Here is a 25,482-nt window from a genome sequence, read left to right as displayed (position 1 = left end):
AAAGATGTATATTTTAATTGCTAAATATAGCGGCCCTTTCCTTTGGCAGTCTTTGACACTAAGCATATCCATCCAGTTGTAGTATTTTCATTTTCTTCCTTTGCAAAACTCGGATTTTCTTCCTGCCTTTCCAACTACTTCTCAGCTTTATTTTTCGTTTCTCTTCCGTTCATCTCTTCTAAATTCTTCTCTCTTGTCTCCATAGACACTCCATGGGCTGTTTTGCCTTGATGCTGTTGAAGCTTTACTTTGTATCTCTCATCCATATCTCTCGAGCTTTAGATCTATGTATCCAACCAGTCATTTACACTTCTCTGTGTCAGTCCTAACAAGTTCAGCTTATTCCAATCTGTCATTAACTTTTTAACCCCTAAATCTTTGCTTCTAGTTTTCCTCTTTCACATTTCTTCAGCTGGAAACACCAGTACTGATTCCTTTCTCTCTTTTCCCCCTAACATTTAAGTCTCAAGTACACACACTTGGGTCCATTCCATGTCATTTTTGCTTGTTTTGAATATTGGTAACATTCTCCTGAGTTCCAGCCTCCAACATGTGCTCCACTCTCTCCATAGAGTGTGCTTTTGAAAGAATAGTCCAATTCACTTCCTTCTCTCTCTCATATTGTGGTTCGGTGGGGATGGTGGTATATGACTCATCCTGACCTTTGACCCTATATTCTGTCTCCATGCTTTATTTAGAAAAAAGTTGTAGTAGAAAATGTTCCTTTTATTTGGTAGAGAGTTGGCTATGTTTTCTGGTTTCCGGTCCTATGGAAGCTTTTTATCTTTTCGTATTTGCATGGGAATTTCAAAATGGATATTGGGAAATGAAGCAGTCTTAATTAAAGTTTACAATCATATTTGGAAGTCCACAGCTCAATTTATTTTTTAAAAAATTTTTAATGTTTATATACTTTTGAGAGAGAGAGAGAGACAGAGTATGAGTGGGGGAGGGGCAGAGGGAGAAGGAGATGCAGAATCTGAGGCAGGCTCCAGGCTCTGAGCTGTCAGCACAGAGCCAGAGGCAGGTCTTGAACTCACAGGGTGCAAGATCATGACCTGAGCCAAAGTCGGACGCTTAACTGACTGAGCCACCCATGCACCCCACACAGCTCAGTTTCAGTTGGAGACTCCCAAGGGGTGCCTGGGTGTCTCAGTTGGTTAGGCATCTGACTTCTGCTCGGGTCATGTCTCGCGGTTTGTGGGTTTGAGCCCCGCATCGGGCTCTGTGCTGACAGCTCAGAGCCTGTGCTTCAGATTCTGTGTCTCCCTCTCTCTCTGCCCCTCTTCCACTAATGCTCTGTTACTGTCTCTCAAAAAATAAATAAACATTAAAAAATAAAAAGAGAAAAGTAAGTTGGGGACTTCCTGTTTTTATCTAGTGACATTCAGGTAGGACAGAGGCCTATAAATTATATAGCAGATACTAAAGCCAGGTGTCATCTCCACAAGGAGATTTAATTTTAATTTGTTTTTCTGTCCCTTATTTACCTTCTTCCTTTTGTTAATTGTTAAGTAGCTGAATTGTTATATAATTCACATATCATACAATTGACCTATTTAGACTGTATCACTCATTATTTTTAGGTGTATTCACAGAGGTGTGATGCCACAACCACAATGAATTTTGGAATGTTTTATCACCCTAAAAAAAAATATGGACCCTTTAGCTATCACCTCCTAAATTTGTCCATCCCACTCACCCCTCTTACAGCCTTAGTCAACAAGTAACCTTTCTATCTCTATAGATTTGCCAGTTCTTGACATTTCCTGTAAACGAAATCATATAGTATGTGGTCCTTTATGAATGACTTCTTTCATTTAGCAGAATGTTTTCAAGGCTCATCTATGTCGTAGCATGTGTCAGGACCTCACTTCATTGCTAAATAATAGTCCCATGTATGGATATACCACATTTTATTCATCCGTTTATCAGTGGATGTTCATTTGGGTTTTTTCCATTTCTTGGCTATCATGAATAATGCTGCTATGAACATTCGGTTACGCGTTTTTGCATGACTGTATGTTTTCGTTTCTTCTAAAAATATACTCAGGAGTAGAACTGCTGGGTTATATGGTAACTATGTTTACCCTTTTGAAGAATTGCCAGATGGTTTTCCAAACTGCACGATTGTACACTCCTACCATCATTATATAAGAACTCTAATTCCTCCACACATACCAACAGTTGTTATCATATGTCTTTTTGATTCTAGCTGTCCTGCTGGGTGTGAAATGGAATCTCACTGTGATTTTGATTTGCATTTCTGTGATGCTTAATGATTCTGAGCATCTTTTCATGTGATTATTGGTCATTTGTGTTATGTTCTTTGAAGAAATGTCTCTTAATTCATTATGTCTTTTTATTAGTGAGTTCTTTATGTATCATTCTAAATTGTTCTTTCTCAGATATATGGTCTACAATTATTTTCTCCTATTCAATGGGTTGTTGTTTCACATTGTTAATTGTGATCTTTGAAGCACAATGTTTTAATTTTGGTGAAGTCTAACTTAACAGCTTTTTTCTTTGGTTGTCTGTGCTTTTGGTGTAATATCTAGGAAATCAAGGTTGCCAGACCAAGGTTACCAAGACTTACACCTGTGCTTTCTTCTAGGAATCTGCTGTTTTTAGTTCTTACATTTAGGTCTTTGACCCATTTTGAGTTAATTTTTGAAAATTTTATTTAGTTTGAGAGAGAGAGTGGGGGAAGGACAGGGGGAGGGAGAGAGAGGGAATCCCAAGCAGGCTCCATACTGATATCTTGGAGCCTGACACGAGGCTCAAAGCCAGGAACTATGAAATCATGACCTGAGTTAAAATCTAGAGTCGGGTGCTTACCCGACTGAGCTACCCGGGTGCCCCTTGAATTAATTTTTGAAGATGGTATGAAGTATGGGTCCAACTTTATTCTTTTGCATGTGAATATTCAGTTTTCTGTACTATTGGTTGAAAAGACTGATCTTTCCTCATCAGATTGTTTTTGGAACCTTTGTTGAAAATCAATTGACAATATATATGTATGGGTTTAATTCCACTGATCTATGTCTGTCCTAATGCCAGTACCACACTGTCTTGATTACTCTGGCTTTCTAGTCAGTTTTAAAATCAGTTAAGTGTGACTCCTCCAACTTTGATCTTTTTTCAACACCTGTTTTTGGCTATTCTGGGTCCCTTGAATATCCATATGAAATTTAAGATCACATTGTCAATCTCTCCAAAGATCTCAGCTGGAATTTTGATAGGCATTGCGTTAAATCTGTAGATCAGTTTGGGGAGTATTTCTCTTAATACCTTAATGATATTAAGTTTTCTCGTGTATGTACATGTAAAATCTTCTCATTTATTTAGGCCTTCTTTAATTTTTTCAACAGTTTTTTGTAGTTTTCAGAGTATAAATTTTGAACTTCTTTTTAAAAGTATGTTTTTCTTTTTAAATGTATGTTACTCTTTTGATGCTATTGTAAACATGATGGTCTTTTTAACTTAGTTTTGGATTGATGATGCAAGTGTATAGAAATACAAGTGATTTATGTATAATGATATTTTCCTGCATAATTGCCCTGCTATGACCTCCTGATACAATGTTAGATAGAAATGGTTAGAGCAGACATTATTTTCTTGTTTAAGATCTTAGGGATAAAGCATTCTGTCTTTAACCATTAAGTATGATAATAGTTACGGGCTTTTCATAAAAATGTTTTGTCAGGTTGAAAAATCTCCCTTCTGTTCCCTTCTGTTGAGGGTCTTTATTGGGAGTAGGTGTTTAATTTCATCATACACTTTTTCTGAATCTTGATATGATCATGTAGCTTTTGCCCCTCCTTCTCACAAACAGTCTGTGGAAGTGGCAGATTGGATACCAGTATTCTCAGGCTGCTGTGTCTGAGGTGGAGTGGCCACACTATCAATGAGGGGTTGGTCATGGAAGGAATCCCTAGTTTCTCCACTGCACCTGCCAGCAATTTAGCCTACTCAGATCAGAGCTATGACGGTGAAAAATCCTAGCCATCTGACCTTCCAGTGCCATACTTACTATTATGATCTGTTTCTGCTCACATCACTTTTGATTCCAGATGTGTGAGTTTTCCAAATGAGGTAATTCTCCAGTTCTCTGCAGATACCAACGGGGTGTCCCACAATTTAATTCACCTCTGACACAAACTACCCAGAGTTAGTACAGATAGATACCACAGGTTAAGGGCTCAGCCCCACCTGTACCCAATTCAGATGTCCCCAGGTTACCTACACTTCCTTCTGACCTGGCTACAAATTGGGGGTTCTCATGGCTCTCTCTCCAGGTTCAGTAATTTGCTGTCATGGTTCACAGGTCTAAGGGAAATACTTTACTTACCAGTTTATTTATAAAGGATACAAATAAGCAGCCAGATGAAGAGGTTATATAGGGCAAGGTCTATATAGGGCAAGGTCTCCAAGAGTCCCCGTGGAGTTTGGGGATGTCTCATGCTCCTGGCATGTGGCTATGTTCACCAGTCTGGAAGCTAATCCAATCTCATTGTTCAAGAGTTTTTAGGGGTGCCTGGGGGGCTCAGTAGGTTCAACTACCTAAACCACCTCATTAGCACGAGCTTGGGTGTAATCTAAGAGCTTGTTATGAATAACAAAGGACATTCTTCTCACTCTGGAAGTTCCTGGGCTTTTAGGAGCTCTGTGCCAAGAATATAGGACAAAGACCAAACATCTTTCTTATTATGCCACAATACCATATAACTTGACTGTGAACTGGGGGAAGAGGGACCCCTGTCTTGGCAATACCCTCCTGGAACGTGGAGTGGGGCTTTTGTCATGCAGGGTGCAGTCCTTCCCCTGCCCACATCTAGCTTCCACCTCGCATTTTCATTAAAGAGCAGCTTGGCAGAACTCCTCGTGCCATCATTCTGGAAGGCAAACTTCCATGAAGTCCCCCCTTTGTTTCTGATGAGCGTTTGTGATAAATGTGATCTAGCTTTTGCCTTTACAAGCTCCATTTCCCTTCACGTAACACATTCACATACTATACCTTGGTCATCTTACAATATTATCATATAATTTTTCCATAATTTGATGAGTGATAATATTTCTTCTGTGTCATAGAGATACCATCTGCTCGACAGACCTTCTGACCAGAGAAACTGGGCATCTTTTTCTGTTCTGGGGGGTGTTTGAAAGCTGATACATGTGGGGATCCCCCAGTCTAGCGGCTGTATCCCAGTCTCACTTTATCATAAGCTATCCTACTGCCGCTACTTTTAATATACTGTGGCATATCCTGAGAACTTCCTAGATTTCTGGAGGCCTAGAACTTTCTTGCTTACTGATGAATGCTGTTCAGGAAAATTCTCCCTTAGCTTAACCTAACTTTCCTGTTTAGTCCACTCTTCCTTTAATTTGCTTTTTACTGAAGTAAAGACTTTTATTTAGAATCAAATAGAACTTGAAGGATAGGCTCACTTGGGAAGGTCCTGAGACATAACTGAAATCCTGTCCTAGTGAAGGTGAAAGAAAAATTTATTTATTTACTTATTTTTTACTCATCCCTGATTTAAATATCTAACTAATAAAGATGGTGTGGTTAGAGTCTGAGAAAACGAGAGTTGCTTCAACTAAATTCCCTAGTCTTTTAAATGTGGGAAAATACTAACTTTATCTCCCTCATGTGATATAGAATATCTTTTCCTGATTAGCTGGACCCTTGGGAATATGCATTTTTAAAACCAAAACTATGAATTTTATCTTTCTTTTTTTTAAAATCTTTGAATTAAACTCCATTTTGTAACAAGTCTCTAGTTCTATTGTGTGGTATGTTTGACTTTAAAATGCTTTAAAGTGTACCAGATTGCCTTATATATCACATCAGGGATCTAATTGGAGTATGACTGGGAATCCAGCAGGCCAGACTTCTTTGTAGTATTACCTTTACAAACCTGATAGAGGATATCAGATATTTTATAAAAATCCAAGAAAATTTGGCTTAATTTCGACACCATCTTTGAAGTCATTATGGAAATTAAAACATTATAGATTTTTTTTTAATTTTGCTTATGTTTGCTATGGTGTGTTCAGTTATCATGACTTTTCCTTCATGTTTTGAAATGCTACTGTTTTCTAGATTTTTTGAAAAATTAGATACATGTGTCATTTTTTTAGACTAAACTTAAGTGGCTCTGTGAGGAACTGAAGGAGAGAGAAAACAGAGAGAGGAGTCTGCGGCACGAGCTGATGCTGTGCAGACAACAGCTGAGGAGTATGACCGAAAACAAGGAATCTGAGCTCCAGTGTCTCTTCGAACAGATAGAAAGACAAGAGCAGCTTCTGGAAGAAATACAACAAGAGAAGAGAGGTGTGTTAGCTGTTTTTACTCTTATTTTTCTTTGTTTACATTCGTGGAATCCTAGGATTGAGGGAAAAAACAAAACAAAACCATTTCCGTTGTCTCTACTTGGAATATTTCCAAATCCCTCTCCTTTCCTCATCTCTGGTCTCCCTGTCTTTCTTCATTTCTGGATCCAGAAGAGGAAACTGTTCGCCCTGAGAGTTTTTCCTTCAGCTAGTACATCTCTCCTATGTACATAGCCCTGTGTCCGTGGCCATTTGGAAGTTTGCATTTGGTAAGATGTGTGTTCTTCCCTGATAAAATGCTGAAGTTTATATTTTACTTCAGTAAAATATTCATAAATTTATTCAATAAATGTTTACTCTGTGCCAATTTTGTCTTGACACTGTTATAGGTGCTGAGGATACATCAGTGAATAAAGGGGAAAAAAAAGTCCTCTTGTTTAGTTTACATTGTATTGAGTGGAATGACAGAAAATAAATGAAATAAATAGGTAAATTGTTTAATATATTAGAAGGTTATAAGCACCATGGCAAAAACAGTAGAGTAAGGGAAGGAGAGTTTGAGGCAATACTTTAAAAGTTAGACAGGAACTTTGGAAAACTGCTTTTCTGTTTGGTTCTAGAAGGGATGCATCGTGACGGGAAGAAGAAAAATAGCACTATGTATCAGAATCCTGTGGGTATCTTGTGTCAGGCTTAGGTCTTTCTTTATTGGTGAACTTCATTAATTTAAGAAAGAAACTTAATGTAGTGCCCTACTAAGAAAAACAGAACTTTAACATATGATAATCCTCTAAAATTTGTTTTGGTTTTTCATTTTAGTTATTAAGATGATGATGATGATTCTTCCTCCTCCCCCCCTTCCTCCTCTTCTCCTTCTCCTCCTCCTCTTTCTTCTTCTTCTTCTTCTTCTTCTTCTTCTTCTTCTCCTTCTCCCCCTCCTCCTTCTCCCCCTCCTCCTCCTCCCCCTCCTCCTCCTCCCCCTCCTCCTCCTCCCCCTCCTCCTCCTCCCCCTCCTCCTCCTCCCCCTCCTCCTCCTCCCCCTCCTCCTCCTCCCCCTCCTCCTCCTCCCCCTCCTCCTCCTCCCCCTCCTCCTCCTCCCCCTCCTCCTCCTCCCCCTCCTCCTCCTCCCCCTCCTCCTTCTCCTTCTCCTTCTCCTTCTCCTTCTCCTTCTCCTTCTCCTTTTTGTTTTATTTATTTATTTTTGGGGGAGAGAGAGAGCTGGGGCCAGAGACAGAGAGAGGGGGAGGGATCAAGAATCCCAGGAAGGCTCCACATTGTCAGCAGGGAGCCTGACGTGGGGCTCAAACTCACACACTGTAAGATCATGACCTGAGCCAAAATCAACAATCCGACACTTAACTGAGCCACCCAGGTGTTGCCCCAGTTGTCAGGATTATTCTTTCTACATGTTCCAGTTAAAAATTATTTATTGCTATCCTGCGGTGATTCTCAATTTTTTTTTGCTATCAGGACCACATTATATTCTTAAAAAGGCAAATAATATCTTCATATTATTAATAAGGGGTCTTAGATAGTTCCCAAACCATCTTTTGTGAACTACCGCTCTAGTGCACTTGAAAGATGCAAACTGTGCTAGTAGTGAAAGTCAGAGGATGCCTATACACACACGCGCGCGCACACACACATACAGACAGTACAACAGAATCTTTTCTTTTTTTTCAAAAAAAAATTTTTTAATGTTTATTTATTTTTGAGACAGAAAGAGACAGAGCATGAGTTGGGGAGGGGCGGAGAGAGGGAGACACAGAATCTGAAGTAGGCTCCAGGCTCTGAGCTGTCAGCGCAGAGCCTGATGCAGGGCTCGAACTCACAGACCTTGAGATCATGACCTGAGCCGAAGTCAGACACTTAACCAACTGAGCCACTGAGGTGCCCCACAACCGAATCTAATTATGGAATTTATAGCTAAAACACTGTATGATCTCTGAACATGTTATAGATTATTCACTGACACTAGATTGCAACCTGGTTTTACTTTTAGTAAACATTGTCAATATTGTCACCCAGTAAATCATTTCTTTTGTATAAGGATTAATGCAATTGTATATTATAAATAACTGTAACTGTTAGCAGGATGAATCAAAGGAGAAAGAACCAAATATTTGTGCGCTTAAATAATTATTTTCAAATGCCCAGCTTTTTCATAAAAGCTTCAGAAGATAAGTTGTAAAGTTTATAATCTCTCAAGGTGATTCTTTTATTTCTACTTTTCAAATTTAATAAAAATGTATTGATTGTTTTATATCTATATAGCACTTGAATTCTTTTATGCATTTTAAAATTAGCTTGTCAGTTTTTTAAAGAGAATCTACTAGTATTTTAATGGGACTGTGTTGAATGTACACATTTAAGAATGGACATCTTGATATTGAATCTTCCAGTCCGTGAACATTGTGTATATTATACATTTATTTAGGTTTTTAACTTTTCTCATGGATAGTTTGTACTTTTCAACTAACAGGTCTTAAACATCTTTTTTAGATTTATTCCTACTTTGTCTCTTATTTATGATGTTATATTAAATGTCATTTTATTTATTTATTTATTTTTATTTTTTAAATGTTTATTTATTTTTGAGAGAGACAGAGAGACAGAGCCTGACAGGGGAGGGGCAGAGAGACAGGGAGACACAGAATCAGAAGCAGGCTCCAGGCTCCACGCTGTCAGCACAGAGCCCGATGTGGGGCTTCAACTCATGAACAGTGAGATCATGACCTGAGCTGAAGTCGGACGCTCAACCGACTGAGCCAACCAGGCACCCCTTAAATATCATTTTAAACGTTGAATTTCCAACATTCTTTTCTAATAGAAATACAATTGATATTTTTTGTATGTATTAACCTTGTATTCTGCAACCGTGTTAAGCTCATTTGCTAGTTGTAGTAGCTTTTTGTTAGCTGTTTGTTGTTATTGTTGTTTTTGATTTCTTAGCACTTAGGGTTTTCTTTGTACATGATCGTGTCATCTGCAAATAAGGACAGTTTTGGTTCTCCTGCTTGTGTTTTTTTTTTTTCCTTAATCAACTGGATGGAACTTCCAGTGCATATTAAACTAACCTTATATTTTTGGGATCAACTCTATCAAAATGTATTTTTCCTTTTACATATAGCTGGATTTGATTTATTAATAGTAAGATTTTTTGCGTCTATGTTTATGAAGAATATTCTGTAGCTTCTTCTAATGTCTTTATCTGATTTGAATATTAGTATAACAGTGACCTTTTAAAATGAGTTGTGTTTTGCCTTTATGTTTTGGAAACATTTGTATGAAGTGTGTATTAATTCTTTTTAAATGTATGATAGAATTGATTAAAGAAGCCTTTTAGGCCTGTAGTTTTTGTCTGGGAGAGGTTTTAAATTTCAAACTCAAAGTCTTTTTTTTTTTTTTAAGTTTAATTTTTATTTTGAGTGAGAGTGAAAGAGAGAGAGAAAGTGTGAGCAGGGGAATGGGTAGAGAGAGAGAGAGATAGAGAGAATCCCAAGCAGGCTCCATGCTCAGTGTGGAGCCTGATGGGGCTTGATCTCACAACCACAAGATCACGACCTGAGCTCATATCAAGAGTCAGACGCTCAATTGACTGAGCCACCCAGGTGCCCCCAAATTCAAATTTTTTAATAGCTATATGACTATTCAGAATTTCTCCTTCTTGAGTTAGTTTTGTTAATGTGTGCCTTTCAAAGTATTGTTCATTTCATCTAAGTTGTCAAATTTATTGGTTTAAAATTTTTCATGATATCTCCTTTTTCTTTTAATTTCTGTAAGGTCTGTACTGGTGCTTCCTCTTATATTCCTGATATTGGTAATTTTCTCTCATTTTCTCTCTTTTGTTCTTTATGAGACTTGCTGAGGGTGTTATTAATTTTATTAATATTTTCAAAGAAACAACCTTTGAATTACTTTTTTATTTGTCTTTTTAATGTTTTATTGATCCCAAATTTTATTGTTTTCTTTCTTTTACTTTTTGTATCATTTGCTTTTTTTCTGGATTCTTGAGCCTTATTTTAATACCTTTATTTCTTAATATCGTCATTAAAGTTATAAATTGTTATCTTAGCAACACTTTAAATGTATTCCACAAATTTTGCAATATCATGTTTTCATTATCATTTAGTTTGAATTAGAAAATATTTCCCTTATGATTTCTTCTTTGACCTATGGGATTTTTTTTTTAGAAGTGCACTACTTCTAGTTATGTGGAGAGTTTTCTACATACTCTATTATTAATTTCTAACTTGGTACCCTTGTGGGTATAGAATATACTTTCCATGATTCTCATCCTTTGAAACTTACAAGGACTTGTTTTATGGCCCCAAATGTGGCCTGTCTTAGTGAATTTTCTATGTGCAGTTTAAAACAAGTAATGTTCTGCATTTGTTATGAAACGTTTTGTAAATATCAGTTATGCCAAGTTGTTTCGTAACGTTCTCTGTCCCTGGTGATTTCTGTATCCCTACTGATTTTGTATACTTCTACCAATAACTTATAGAAGATTGTCAAAATATCCAGGTATTACTTTGAATGTGTGAATGTATGTCACTCTTTTTGCTTCATATATTTTTTGAGACTGCTATTAGATCCTATTTAGTATTGATTGTGTGAATGTTTCTAATAATGAACCTATTGTAATAGTCTCAATAAAAGCAAAAGAATAAGTGCGTTAGTAATGGCAACAATGCAAAAGGTGTTTTGGAGGAATTAGTACAGGATTGGGCAGTGTAGGTGATAGAAGACATACAGGAGATTCTAAGGTCTCAGTAGTTTTGCCATTGGGAGAAGTAAGAAAGTTAGGAAGTAGGGGATGATTTGGTGGCAGAGAAAGAGGGATTCTATTCTTTACCTATTCCTTAAAGTCATAAATGAAAAAAGGTTTTGCGAAGAACCAAACTTTTGTTAACAGAGAAATAATATGGTAATCTCCTGCCTTATATGTATAAGATGTATTAGGTGCTGTCTGGTGATTTAGAAATAGTGCAGACCTAATATGACTAATGAAGACCAAGCAAAGGCTGTTATAGTTGGAGATGTATAAACATATTCATTAGGAGGTAGGGTGAAATAAATATGTTACTAGATATATAAGCAACATGTTCTGGTGAAAATGGAAGTATTGATTACTTGGGTAGACGCCCATATGGGGAAGTTTTTTGTAGGACATGGCCTTTGATTTAGATCTTGAAGAATATAGCAGGATTCCTGTAAGAGAGGAGGAACAAAGATTCTACGCAGGATTTATCTGCCTAGTGATCTCTTACTGCATACTTCAGCATTTGTTTACAATGGTATATACATAGGAGATGTGAAGGGCAGCAAGACCCATGATTAAATTTAGATATTTTGGAAATATCAAAATGAATTGTTGTAGAAATTTATGTTTGATTTCCTTCACCATCTTAGAAAGTTACCTGTCACATAGAACAGATATGGTTAACCTATTTATAAGTGAAACATGACAGAGAAACTTCCCGTTCATTGGAATTGCCATTCTTTGCACTAATATTTTTAGTTTGATTTAATGTCACATTACCTGACACATGCCATGTTAACTAAAGCCAGCGTGCAAGGAATTTATCAGTGAGTGTTGCCAGATTTGTAGATCCGAATTGTCTGTATTCCCTGGGCTATTCTAGGCCTGTAGGTTTTTGGCTGGAGTGTTCAAAAAGGAGAGGAACTCTACTGAGAAGTTAATGTCATGGCCCTCTTAGAAGTTAGTAATTATTGACTTAGAAATTCTTCATTATTATGAATGGTAACAAAGACCAGAGTAAAGAGATGTAAACTGCAGCTGGGAGTCATTAGTTATGATATTTTAACTTGTGTAAGTAGTCATTTTAAATATTTTCTTAATAACCTACTTCTCTCTACCTTCTTAATATTCTCACAAGCTCCTGCTCCTGTATGTGCCAGTATTTCTCTATAAAAATACTTTGAAACTATGAAGTTTACTAAAAACTAACATTTACATGGAAGTTGAAAAGATTCCTTTTTTCAAAGCTCTTCAGAAGGAGGGGCATTTGTGTAGGATGATTTCATTTCATTCTTGCTATATGAAATGCTAATGGTGATGAACAAATATAGCAAGACAATTGTCTTAACATATTTTCCCTAAACTGAAATTACGAGGCTTTAAACAAGGGACCTGCCTTACTTCCCAGGCAGTCTGTGGTTGTGGCTGTGACTATTTATCATGCATAATATTTCTTCTTAGAGTAATTAGAAATTGACAAGCCTCTGAAATTTTTTTCCCTTAAAGATGAAATTTTATCTTCTTATCCAGTTTCTATTTTTGGGTACATGTTATACTCATTTGGCTTTGTTGGATTAGGTTGGGTCTTCACCAAACCCTACTACCCTACTATTATGATAGATACAGTGCCTAGAAAGATAGTAATTCTCCACAGCATGCACTGTGGTTTCAGCCTCCCTTAATCTATCTCTTCCTGTCATATATCACTTTTTGGGAATGTGCATGCAAGGATGAAATAAGCCATTGTCAGGGCCTCTTTGTTAGGGAGTTACCTTTTCTGAATAAAAAGGAAAATACTAATAGGATGTGGAAAAAGGGAAATAGTCCCCAGTCACTTCAAGAAGTAATATTTTTTGCAATAGAAGACTACTTGCTCAGATTGTTTGTTTGTTTTTAGGGTAGCATCTGTGCCTTAGCCAAGAAGTAGGTAATGGAGAAAAGACGCCTCAAAAAACAAAAGACAACACACACACACACACACACACACACACACACACACACACACACAAATGAACGAAGCAAAACAAAACTCACAATGTACTGTATGTAACGAAAATAAACTCTGCATAACCAAAAGACAAATCAGTAAATATTTGGCAGAAGTTAACTAATTTAATCCGAGTGGTTTACATTTTGTTTATGACACTCTGGGATTAGGTAATAATATTTGTCTTTCCTAATATTTCAGTTATATGTTAAATTTTACAGTAGAAGTATTTAAACCATTTATGTTTTTATTCATTTTGTGACAAAATTCTCTAAGAGCTTCCTGATTCACTTAGGGATGCTATAACATTGTTAGTAGTAATTCTAGCCCCATTTTGTACTGTGATTTGAGTTAGCTCTCTAGTATAATATCTGAAAAAAAATTTTTTTAATAGCTGAATACCAATAAACAGTATTAAAAGTATCCATCTAAAATAGTCTCAAACATTATTAAGATGAATATAACTTTTAGATTATTATTTTCTATTTGCTACTGATGATAGACAAGCTTAAGCATGGTTATAAATGTTGAGTAGAAGGGTCCAGGAATGGAAGAGGTTGAACACGTAAAAGAAAGGTTAATTGTATAGCAGAATCCCAAAAAGTATGAGGGTGGATGGTATCAAAGGTCACAGTGGAAAAATGAGTCTTGGAAAGAACAAGGAAGAGAGTTTAGACTTTCCTTCCTTCCTTTTTTAGTTCTTGAATACACTACTATTTTTTTGGCATTTTCACTTTATCACAATAATTTATGCAGTGATTTCCTTATTTTTATTGTTCCTCAACATCTGCGATTGGATTTCATTGATCTTTGCCTATTGTATGGTCAATACCTGCTTGGAGAAATAGGTAGAAGGACTGAGAGGTGGCTACTGGATTTGCCAATTAAGTCTGAGACACCTGTTTTAGTAGAAGCTTTGTGAATTTTGAACCAGATCGTACAGTGTTTGTCATAACTATATTTTTTTGCAAGCTTCTTCCAAAGGTTAACACTTGTCATGTGATAGCTATCCAAGGTGTAGAGCCAGCTTAGTGATGAAGCTTGTATTTTCTATACTCATTATTCTAGCTTTGTAGAATAGTTTGAGGATGAGCATTTTTACTTTGTAATAGAAATAAGGGGCGCCTGGGTGGCGCAGTCGGTTAAGCCTCCGACTTCAGCCAGGTCACGATCTCGCGGTCCGTGAGTTCGAGCCCCGCGTCGGGCTCTGGGCTGATGGCTCAGAGCCTGGAGCCTGTTTCCGATTCTGTGTCTCCCTCTCTCTCTGCCCCTCCCCCTTTCATGCTCTGTCTCTCTCTGTCCCAAAAATAAATAAAAAACATTGAAAAAATTAAAAAAAAAAAAAAAAAAAAAAAAGAAATAAGACTCAGTTTTTTTTTTCTTCATTGCTATATAAAATTGCTGTGCTGTTTAAGATATTGATTCTAAAAACACTCTGCATTTTCATAGGTTCTCATTTACCTGATTTGTCTCCATGAGAGGTGTTCTCAACTTTTAAAGGGCTTTTCCTTTGGTTCCACTGTTCCTGGAATTCTGAGAAACTCCTTTGAGCTGATTTCTCTGTTTTACTTTGTTTTTGTCTGAATCTCTGTACCAGTTTTGCAATGACTGAACAGAAGATAATTTCTTAGAATTCATTTGTGGACAGAAATAAGGGAGAGCCTTGCAGTCTGAAGGCATCTTTCCTAACATCTTTCCTTGGCTACACATGGGGTTGCGTGGTTTGCATTTTGTGTGCGGCATATTTTATTTATTGGTTTAGTTTTCCCACCATTTACCCATTCATCTATTACTTATTCCCACATCACTTCAAGCAGTTTTTGTCTCATTGAAGGAATATTTGAGCATCATGGCACTTATGTAAATACTAGTCATTGTTGTCTAAGTCTAACAACAAGGAGAACCAGTTCTTTATTGCATATTGGAGTGTAATTAAGCATTCTAAATTAATTTAGGGGATGATTTCTAAATATAATATAATTTATTTATTTGGATTTTAGTCAGAAGAAATCTGTCCGGGACTTTATTTTACATTGTCATCAGTTCAGAAGTTGAGAGGTGTTGATTATTAGAGATAATGAAATACGCTTTTGATTGATAGATTGAGGAAATTATTTAAATTCATTAAACTGCTATTTTGTTTGATGTGAAATTATGTCTTCTCTCCTTTATTTTCAGGCTTTCTTCATAATTATTTTCAAAAAAGAATTGAGAAATGGTATTTTTATAAAATTATGTCCACTATTTGAGTCAAGCTAGAAAATTTTTAATTCATTATTTTTTTTAATGTTTAATTATTTTGAGAGAGAGAGAAAAAGAGAGCACATAGAGGGTCAGAGAGAGAGAATCCTAAGCAGGCCCTACACTCTCAGCACAGAGACTGATGTGGGGCTCAGCGTCAAGAACCATGAAATCGTGAACTGAGCCAAAACTGAGAGTCAGACACTTAACCAACTGAGCCACCCAGGTGCCCCTAGAATTTTGTTTTAATCTTCACCTGTGTTTTTGCTTATATATGTTTCATTGTAATACTTTTATTCTTTTTTAAATAATTTTATTTCCTATATGTTTTATGTTATGATTTGAAATCCAGCCAGGGCATCAGAGATTGAAATTAAACACCATAGGTTGAGTGTTCCTAGGACCAGAATTAAATAAGTTAATGATATGCCTGGAGCTCCTGGTACACAGATCTGTGCAGGTGTTAACTTCAGTTGAATATGAAATCAACATTGACATTGTTAGTAAGTTGGTAATAGAAAGTATGACTAATTATTCTTTAGTTAGCATAAGTATCTCTGCCCACCCATCCCTCTGTGGAATGAACCTAATGTTTATACTATTTCTATTGGATAAACTTAATTTTAGAGACAAGCGTTTTCACTATCTCCAGTAATATGCTTAGTTGGTAGTAATTAAGTATTGACTGGATGGAGAGTTCAGATATTTAAAGTTTGGATTTTTTTGTCTTCTAAATTACTGGAGGCGTGTGTGTGTGTTTGTTCTGAACTATATTCTGGAAAATCCAGAAATGTTAAATATATGACATGAATGAATTCTTAGCTTTTCTTGTTTCATCCTCTGGTAGGTTACATTATTTTCTGCTGTTTCATAGTACAACAAAACTGGTATACTTGAGTTTGAATCATGAGCATATTCAAGGAGAAAAATAAGATAGAGGTACATGTGCTAAAATAGATTTGAATGAGTTCTTAGATGAGCAAATAACTTTATTAAATTCAAACCATATCCTTGCTGTGTTGGAGCTCTTTTAAGCATTATGTCTTTTAAGTGTTACATCTTTTCTATTTTGTTGTATATGTAATAGTTATCAATTGTGATAGGCAGAATAATAAAAGCCTACCTCCCTCAAAGATGTGCACATCCTAATTCCCAGGTTTAAGATGTTATATTACATGGCAAAAGAGATTCTGTAGTTGTGATTAAATTAAATATATTGAGAAGGGAGCTTATCCTGGATTATCTGTTTGGACCAAGTGTAAACATAAGAGTCCTTGAAAGTGAAAGAGGAAGCAGAAGAGGAAGTCAGAGTGATTCAATGTTAGAAAGACTCAATTTACTTTTGATGGCCTTGATGATGAAGGACGAGGGCCATAAGCCAAGGAATATGGGTAGCTCATAAGACGCTGGAAAATGCAAGGAAATTGATTTTTCCCTGGAGCTTCTACAAAGGCATGCACTTTTGCTGACATCATAATTTAGCCCAGTGTGACCCATATCAGACTTCTACAGAATTGTTAACATAATGAATTTGCATTGTTTTAAGGCACTAAATTTATGGTAATTCGTTATAGGATTCATGGTAAATTAATACACCAATAAAATCGTGAAATTAGAGATTTGTGAGAGTTTCCCTGACACTTGATTCACTGCATATCGAGAAATTCTCTAGCCTGCTTGAACCTCTTTGAGTACATGTGTCCATCTTGGATGTTTGTCAGAAAGTTAGGAATATACATGTATTACTTTCAGTCTACTAAAATTAATTTTGAAATGCGCTCAGGCAGTTCTTAAAATGTGTGAAATGTGGTATTTTCAAAATGAATATAATTTCTTTATACTGTGTGTATATATTTGGTACTCTTCATTTAGGTATAGCACGAAAATTCAAAGAAATTACGTTGGGTCATGAATGAACCTGAAATATAGATGCTACTTTTTGGCTTAGGCTGCTGGGAGGCCTTTGTTCATTTCTAATCCTTCCCACCTTCACATTTTGTTATTCTTCCACTTTCCATAGTATTAAAATGTATATAAAGAAAATTAAAAAAGAAAATCACAAGTCAAAAATAGGGAGCCTAGAAATGTGTCCCTGGCACTTAGAGGAAGTTATTGTGGCTTCTCACTTAATTTAGTTCTGACTTTTCTGACATCTAAGAGGGATACTGTTGGGTCATATGATTCTTATCTTAGTTAAAGAGGGCCCGGAAACTTCTATAAGAAACAAACTTATTCTGGAAAATAAAATCTAAACTAAACTAAACTAAAATCAAGAGGAATATATTATATTCACCTTCCTACAGGCAATGTAACAAGTAGTGTTTCTGGTTATTGTTTAGGTAGTAATAAGAGGTAACATTTACTACTAGTGTGTCAGATACTAAGTGCTGTAAGCTATTTATTATTTCATTAATCCCCAAGTAGGTATTATCATTCACCTTTGAAGAAACGAAAACAATTGGGGGTTCGTTTCTTTGTTGAAATTCTACAAAGTAACGAGGGACATGTTACGACTTCTGTCGTCCTGAGGCACCTTGGCCTTCAGGCCCCTTCTATGAAATAATTAAATTTTGGCTGTGGTGGTATGAGGATGAATATAATCCAGGATGGAGATATTATTATGTATTCATTATTGTATTCATTTTTTCTTCTAGTTTTATAGAAAATTAAAATGAGTCATTTTCTTTTAAAAAAATTTTTTTTTAACGTTTATTTATTTTTGAGAAAGAGAGAGACAGAGCATGAACGGGGGAGGGTCAGAGAGAGGGAGACACAGAGTCTGAAACAGGCTCCAGGCTCTGAGCTGTCAGCACAGAGCCTGATGCGGGGCTCGAACTCACGGATCGCGAGATCATGACCTGAGCTGAAGTCGGCTGCTTAACCGACTGAGCCACCCAGGCGCCCCTAAAATGAGTCATTTTCATTGGACTGAGACACAGAGCTTGCTGTGCCTAGTGGAGAAGTTAGCCTCAGCTAGTAGAATAGGGGTTGTGCTATGATACTATATGGGGCATGTGACTTTATGGGGTAGGGGGTGAGGGGTATGTTGAGGACAAGAGTTCCTTAGAAAATGACACATATGGGGGTCCTAAGTCTGAGTAGACATTAGCCAGAAAGGCAGTGTTGTCCCAGCAGAGGATACAGTGTTTGTGAAGGGCTGAAGTGGGAAAGAACCTTGCTGAAGCATATTGACATAAGGAGATTAAAGTGCAAACACAAAGATTATGACTGACCTAACACTTTACAGATAGTGGACTTAATGATATTACCTCTGTCCCTACGATGGACTCAATGTTAAGGTGATTGGTTTATTTTGGTGGAGATAAAACTTCAATTTATCCTTGAATTCTTGACTAAGTATTAAAGTTTGATTATTCTTTATTATTTGAGTAAGTTGGGATCCAGAATGCTTTAGATAGCAGATGTGGTTGTGAAGAATAAACATATGCATGTCGTGAAATTTAAAACGGAAATATTTTTAAATAGTGACTGCCAACATACTGTATATAAATCCTGTGTTGCCTTATAGCTATGAGATTTTAATTTAAAACTCCAAGGAAAATTTTCTTTTAATTGAAAAAATTAATAAGAAAGATTTCCTTAGAGCCTTTAAAACCTATCCTTATACTTATGATTTGAAAGATTACTTTATCTGATTTACTTGTCCTCTGCAACAAGTGACTTTACATGATTTTCCTTGGTTGTTTCTTGCATATCTACTCCTTCCTCCACTTAGATGGCTTTTTTTTTGTTTTTTTTTTTCTGAGCAAGAGAAAGAGCAAGCGAGCACGGGAGAGGGACAGAGAGAGAGGGGGAGAGAGAATTCTAAGCAGGCTCCATTCCAGCAGGGCAGAGCCCGATGCAGGACTCCATCTCACAAACCACGAGATCATGACCTCAGCTGAAATCAAGAGTCAGATGCTTGACCTATTGAGCCACCCAGGTGCCCCGAGATGACCTCCAACTTTCTTAGCTCTGTATTCATCTTCAAGGATTGCAGAAGCTTCCTATTTGCAAGATCTTCTTAACCTTTAGTCTGCTTCACTGGTCTTCATCTATGAGCCTGCCAGAGCTCCCAAGACCGAGGACTTTCCCAAACAGACACACTCCAGTGGATGTGTTCAAGTTCACCCTATTCCCTGGGCCCAAGCCATCCTTTATCCATTTCTCTGCTATTTAATAAAGCATGACATCTTTTAGAAATAACCTTGAATATGCTCAGATTAATACAAAAAAGTAAATCATTCTCAAACTTTGGTTTTGTATTTTTATAATAAATTACTTGCAACACCCCCCACAATTGACCTCCATTCAATAGCATTTCATTCGGGAAAACACATGTGTGCACATACAACTGCTTTTCTAATTAGTTCTGCCAAATGAATCTTCATTAAACACAGCTTTGAGCCTGAGATCCTCAGCTCAGACACCTTCAGTGGTTTTCTCACTGCTGAACAAATAAAGTTCAAACTCTTATAGGAGCCCACCATTTTCCCCTTCTTCTTATGAAAACTCTGCCCTTGGTAGCATTTTTCCTTTTACCACTCCATTACTATTAAAACATTTGGATATAATTACATGACATTTGCCATTTATTGCTCTTTGTTCTGGGTAACTGTATGTGTATTTTTTTATATTAAGTTTTAATCTCATTTATTGACCCCTCTCTTTCCATTGCATCTTGTACCATTTCTTTTTAATATTTAAACCAGAAATAAACAATTTTTGGATGTTTGGTAGGTGTGCAGGTAGATGGATGGGTGGGTGCAGAGATAAATGAGTGGCATATATTTAGCCTTCTACCTCTTTATCCCATTTATTATGGTATCTTCATCATACTTAGGTCTGTTTTACCAATCAAAAAGGAAGAAAACATCAGTATTGATTTATTTTATTTCTGCTTCAAGACACAGGAACAAACATGAGGTTTTAGACAACAACTCAGAATTTACCTCAAACTATTCTTATAATGTCCTTTAGTAGTTTAGCTATCTACACTAAATTTTTGAAACTAGAATAATTGGCAATAAGAGAATCCTTCTCCTATCTCCCTAGTAGTATTTGGAAAGACTTTGATACACGTGTTCTCCTTCCTATATTTGATGATAGTTCATCACATTAGCTGTGAGAGATTGCAAATTTGATCTATTTCCTATTGAGACTATTGACCTTATCTTAATGATGTCACTCTTTGAAAAGATTCCTTAGCAGTGTCCCTTTCCTCCTGGTGATGTTGTTAGATCTTTATGTTCAATTATTTACTATCAATGTCTTTGAGATGGCCTCTAGGGGAAGGAAGGAAGCTAACATTTCTTGACGGCTTTCTATATTCAAGTTTTCATATTTATTATCACAATTACCTCTTAAAACAAACTTGTAAGACTATGAATCCCATTTTACAGTCAAGCAGCTGAATCTGGGCAATTTTTGTTTTGTTTTTCTCACAAGGTGAGACAGTGAATTATAGATGGGAGAGGTCTTTGTGAAACTCAGATGTGTGTTTCTACTACCATATCACATATCAGAATGAACCAGCACTACTCAGTCAATTTCAGTAGGCCTTGTAAATTGGAAACAACTCATCTCCTTCCTTATTTGTTGGGCTCTATTCTTTGAAGTTGTAAAGAGATCAAATTTTTGTTAAGAATGTTAGAAATAATTGCTCTGTCAAAATCTCATAGTCTTTTTTGGCTACTAGTTCAGTTGTTAATTAATGAAGGTAATTCTAGTTTAATGGTATTAGAACCTTTTTCTCCCATAAATAAGAGACTTAGATGAAACCTTTCCTTATGTGTGTCACTACCGTGAGTGTGATATCTAATCCCTAATTTGTTACCCAAGACCATATCTTTCTGTTGTGGTTTTAAAATTCAGAACGATTAAAGGACACTATAGTTTCCAGAGCAACTGATTAGTTTTCATATCCATGTACTTAAGTCCCATTGAACAGCTAATTCCAAGAACTACTCTGACTTCTACTTTTATGGTCATGAGAAATTTGGCTCTCTTCAAAGCTTTCAGAGTTCACTGAGGTCAGGACAGGTGTATATCCAATTTGTGATCTACAGTTTCTTCCTTTTTTCCCCCCTTTTAACACAGTCTTATCTGCCACAAGAACCTTAGCTGAGTCTGGCTGTGTTTTAGCAGTTGCCCTCAGGTTCACATCCCTCTCTACCTTCTTCTGTTCTGAATATAGAATGACTCTACATAGCCTAACAAAGAAGCACTTTCATCTTGAGAAAAGAGATGTAAACTGCAGCTGGAAGGATTTAGCTAAGATGTAAGAATACTTTGAAACTATGAGGTTAGTAGAATGAAAAAAGTTATGGCAGTTGGAAGGAGTCCTTTCTTCAAAGATCTTCAGAGGGCGAGACGTCTGTGTAGTATGATTTAGTTGCAATGAAATGCTAATGATTATGAACAAATATGGGAGTTAATTTTCTTATTCTTCTTTAACTGAAATTATGAACTCTCATTTAAAGAAGGGACTGATCTTGGTTTCCAGGCATTTTGTGGTTCTGGTTATTTAATAGGAACACATATCTAAGTAACACAGTCTCTTCTTCCTCCTTACCAGTGAGGCCTTTTCTTTAATATTTGTATCCTTGTTCATGGTGAGCTTAAAATGTTTTTTAGGACAATACAGGAAAGAGAACATGGCAGCTATGTGTAATGCAACTTTGGGGGTACTCTCTAAACATACAAATCCTTATAATAATTTATTAAATATATTTATCACAATGGCATTCATTAAGGGAAAAGAGGCAAATGCAATTTCAATGAAATACTGATTTCCCAGCAAACATTCTTCATGTAAAAGTTGTTCTGAAAAGATACACTGTTAAAAAAGGGAAAATACAACTAGTTAATATTTGGTTACATTACAATCAATTCGAAATAAAAACTCTGGCCTACCGTATTTATACTGTTCTGAAATATTCATATCTGCATATATTTTTAAAGTAATTTTCCACTTAAATCCAACAATTATCACTTTTTTTTGCCCTTCTTTTAATCCAGGCGGAGAAATAATCTAATTGACTATTAATAGAGAATAAAAACCTTTGATTTAAATACCTTAGGGGAGTGCCTGGGTGGCTCAGTGGGTTAAGCGGCCGACTTCGGCTCAGGTCACTATCTCGCGGTCCGTGAGTTCGAGCCCCGCGTCGGGCTCTGTGCTGACAGCTCAGAGCCTGGAGCCTGTTTCAGATTCTGTGTCTCCCTCTCTCTCTGCCCCTCCCCTGTTCATGCTCTGTCTCTCTCTGTCTCAAAAATAAATAAACGTTAAAAAAATTTTTTTTTTAAATACCTTAAGAATAAGAGCTAATAAGGGGTGCCTGGGTGGCTCAGTCGGTTAAGCATCCGACTTCGGCTCAGGTCATGATCTCACCATTTATGAGTTTGAGCCCCGTGTCGGGCTCTGTGCTGACAGCTCAGAGCCTGGAGCCTGCATCGAATTTCGTGTCTCCCTCTCTCTCTGCTCCTCCCCTGCTCATTCTCATATTCTCTCTCTCTCTCTCTCTCTCCTTCAAAAATAAATAAATAAATAAAAATTAAAAACAACTAAAAAAAAAAGAATAAGAGCTAATAAGAATTTGAAGTGTCTTTCTGCCATTTGGGTTTGAATTCAGTTCTAATGCTTTTTACAAAGTTCCAATAGAAATACGTACCTGTACTCTTTTTCCTCTTTTTTTTTTTTTTTTTTTTTTTTTTTAAATCTGTGGAACAAACATTTGAAATGTACTTTCTGGAAGAAGGTTTGCTCTCTCTGCCTTTCTAGCTCAGACATCCACAACGAGCTCAGATGGCTATCTGGATTTTCTCCTGAGGCTTTGGCACACAAAACTTTTTTATTGACTGATTTTTTTTTTCTTGATCTTTATTCCATGTTAAACTAATATACCCTACTATTTAAATTCTTTACAATCCCCCATCTGCACATCAAATTATAACCTTATTTTTGTGTAAGCCCTGCTGTAAGGTCAGCATTAGACAAGACTTAAATGTTGTTTGGCCTCAGATGTACATCTCCATGTAAGCCAATCTGAACTCTGTCATAATGGGATTGTAGTGGTCTTTCAATCTGCACACCTCCATAACCACGTCCAGGTGACTAAGCATCTTATACTTTCGTACAGTTCTAGCTTATCTAACTTTCTAGTTTATTTTTCATTTGCAGGGTTGTTTTTTTTTGTTTTTTTTTTTTTTTTTCAGTTTTTCTTCAGTTTTCCTCCAGGAACACCTTGAAAGGCCTTGCTCCTTTGAAATTTCTGATTCTCAAATATTTTACTCACAGCATCTCCGTTCCAAAGTCCATTTTGTAAGAAACTGGTATTTAGTCATTAACTATGCTCGCCTTTTTTTTAATGCCTTTTCCTTGAAATACTTATTACTACCTGGGCAGAAGTATGAAATGAAATCCATTGCTATATAATACACATGTGGCTGTCTAGTTTGTATTTTTTGCCTCCAGTTCAATTCATGCTAATGAAAATACTTTCTTGCTCAGGCAAGCCATAAGAAAGACAAAAGTGCCTCATTTTCAGTGACTACCTATTAATGTCTTTGGGGTATGTGTTGTAATTGTGTTCCACATGTGAAAGAGACATACTCTTTACTTTCAGGGAATTTAAAATCCTAATTCAGATAAAGATTTACACAAACATTTATATATAAAGTCTCAAAAAGGATTATATAGTTGTGGGTATATGTTCTATAAAAGGGAAAAGTTGTTGATGGAGTGGCTCTGGTTGGTTCTAAAGTTGTTGTAGGTTTGGTGCTTTCAAAGAAGCAGTCACCGAAGGGATGATTCTTTTTGTCTTCTGTGACTGTGAAATACTATAAATGCCCTAAGGAAATATAAACTGTAGATTATTATAACATTCATAACGAGAAGTTTGTCTTTGTGATTTTTGTGACTAGGAAGTTTCCCTGCTAGTCCCAGGTTATTATTCCCTGCTAGTTCCCCAGATGTTATTAGCACCTGTTGCTTTGGCTAAATCAGGCACATCATAACTGTTATGGTGGTAGAGATAGGAGATGTCTGCTGGTTTCTTAGCCACAGGCAAGGAAAGAAGTACCTGTGCTTTGGGGGATTTGGAGATTGGGAAGATTGGAGATTTATTTTTATGCATAGTACCTTATACTACTTTTTCCCTTATTCCTTATGAAGGAACAGAATAACTGGATGATTAGAGCATTTATTGGGGAAGAGTTATTTTGGGGGGACAATAGTTTTTTAGATCTCATATCCCTCCCTTGTTTTTTAAAGATCTGTAAATGTAGCTGAAAAATACCAATGTCTGATTATTCCATGTAAGTTAATTAATTGGAATTAATACCATTTAAGATTTCTATTTTTTTTTAAATGATGCCTATTTTCTCCAAAAGGAGATTTTCCTCTTAGACTTTGAATTTGATTATAGGTTACAATATCTTCTGATCAACATGAACCCTCTCTTGTACAAAATTCCAGCATCTTACAATTCTTGGATTTGTGGAAATTTTCTTGCTTGTATATTCAGTCTTCATCAATTTTCGGTCATTCCTGTTGGGGATAATTCGAATAAGAGGGAACTTGTGTTCTGAAATAGATAATAGAAATAAAGGAGCAAATTTTCTACAGTAAAAGACCTTGGGAAAATGAGAATGTGATAGAGCATCCCTGAACTTAAGACTTGAGTTCCAGTGGTGGATGGAGAAAAATAAATAATAAAATAAGATACCTTTAGTGTCTAAGAGAGGCAGGTGGAGGTAGAACTTAATGACCCCAGGCACCTGGGTTTTTCTTGTTCTTCATAGCAACATATAGTAAGTACTCAGTAAATATTTGTTGAGTGAAGTAATGAGTGAATGAACAATGGAACAAACAACTAGGGTTTGTAGTCCAGAGTAAATAATCAGAAAATATTAATTGCATGGGGGCAAAAAAATTTAGCTTCTCGTTGTATCTTTTTCTAACAGCAAAGTGAAACACACTTATAAGCATTTTACTGAAATTTCAGAAAGAGTGTCTGATGATATATGGAAATCAATAGTAAGTTCTCACTGTCTTCAAACCCCAAAAATGTATATGTCATTTGATCTTATTTTATTATGCGTCTTTATTGTTAACGTGAGCATAAAATGATTTTAAAGTCTTTTATAGGTTAAT

At 36.3% G+C, this 25,482-nt stretch overlaps 1 protein-coding gene across 16 annotated transcripts in view; it reads left to right on the top strand.

Annotated features, from left to right (window-relative positions):
* The window catches only part of CEP128 (centrosomal protein 128), a 383,862-nt gene that overhangs the window by 160,360 nt on the left and 198,020 nt on the right, over nt 1-25,482 (top strand). For 15 of the 16 annotated variants that reach the window (XR_006203977.1, XM_042943976.1, XM_042943963.1 and 12 more), the window contains one exon: nt 6,145-6,337. Coding sequence is in view for 15 of the 16 variants with exons in the window: in XM_042943976.1 (XP_042799910.1) it covers nt 6,145-6,337 (193 nt within the window). In the remaining variant the exon portion in view is untranslated. Of the gene's footprint in view, nt 1-6,144; nt 6,338-6,507; nt 6,622-25,482 lie in introns of those variants that run through there. The other variant, XM_042943975.1, reaches the window with a different exon arrangement.

This window comes from Panthera leo, chromosome B3 (assembly GCF_018350215.1).
Source record: "Panthera leo isolate Ple1 chromosome B3, P.leo_Ple1_pat1.1, whole genome shotgun sequence".
Classification (NCBI taxonomy): Eukaryota; Metazoa; Chordata; class Mammalia; order Carnivora; family Felidae; genus Panthera; species Panthera leo.
Note: the sequence above shows the minus strand (reverse complement) of the source record. Positions and strands in the feature narration are given on the sequence as shown.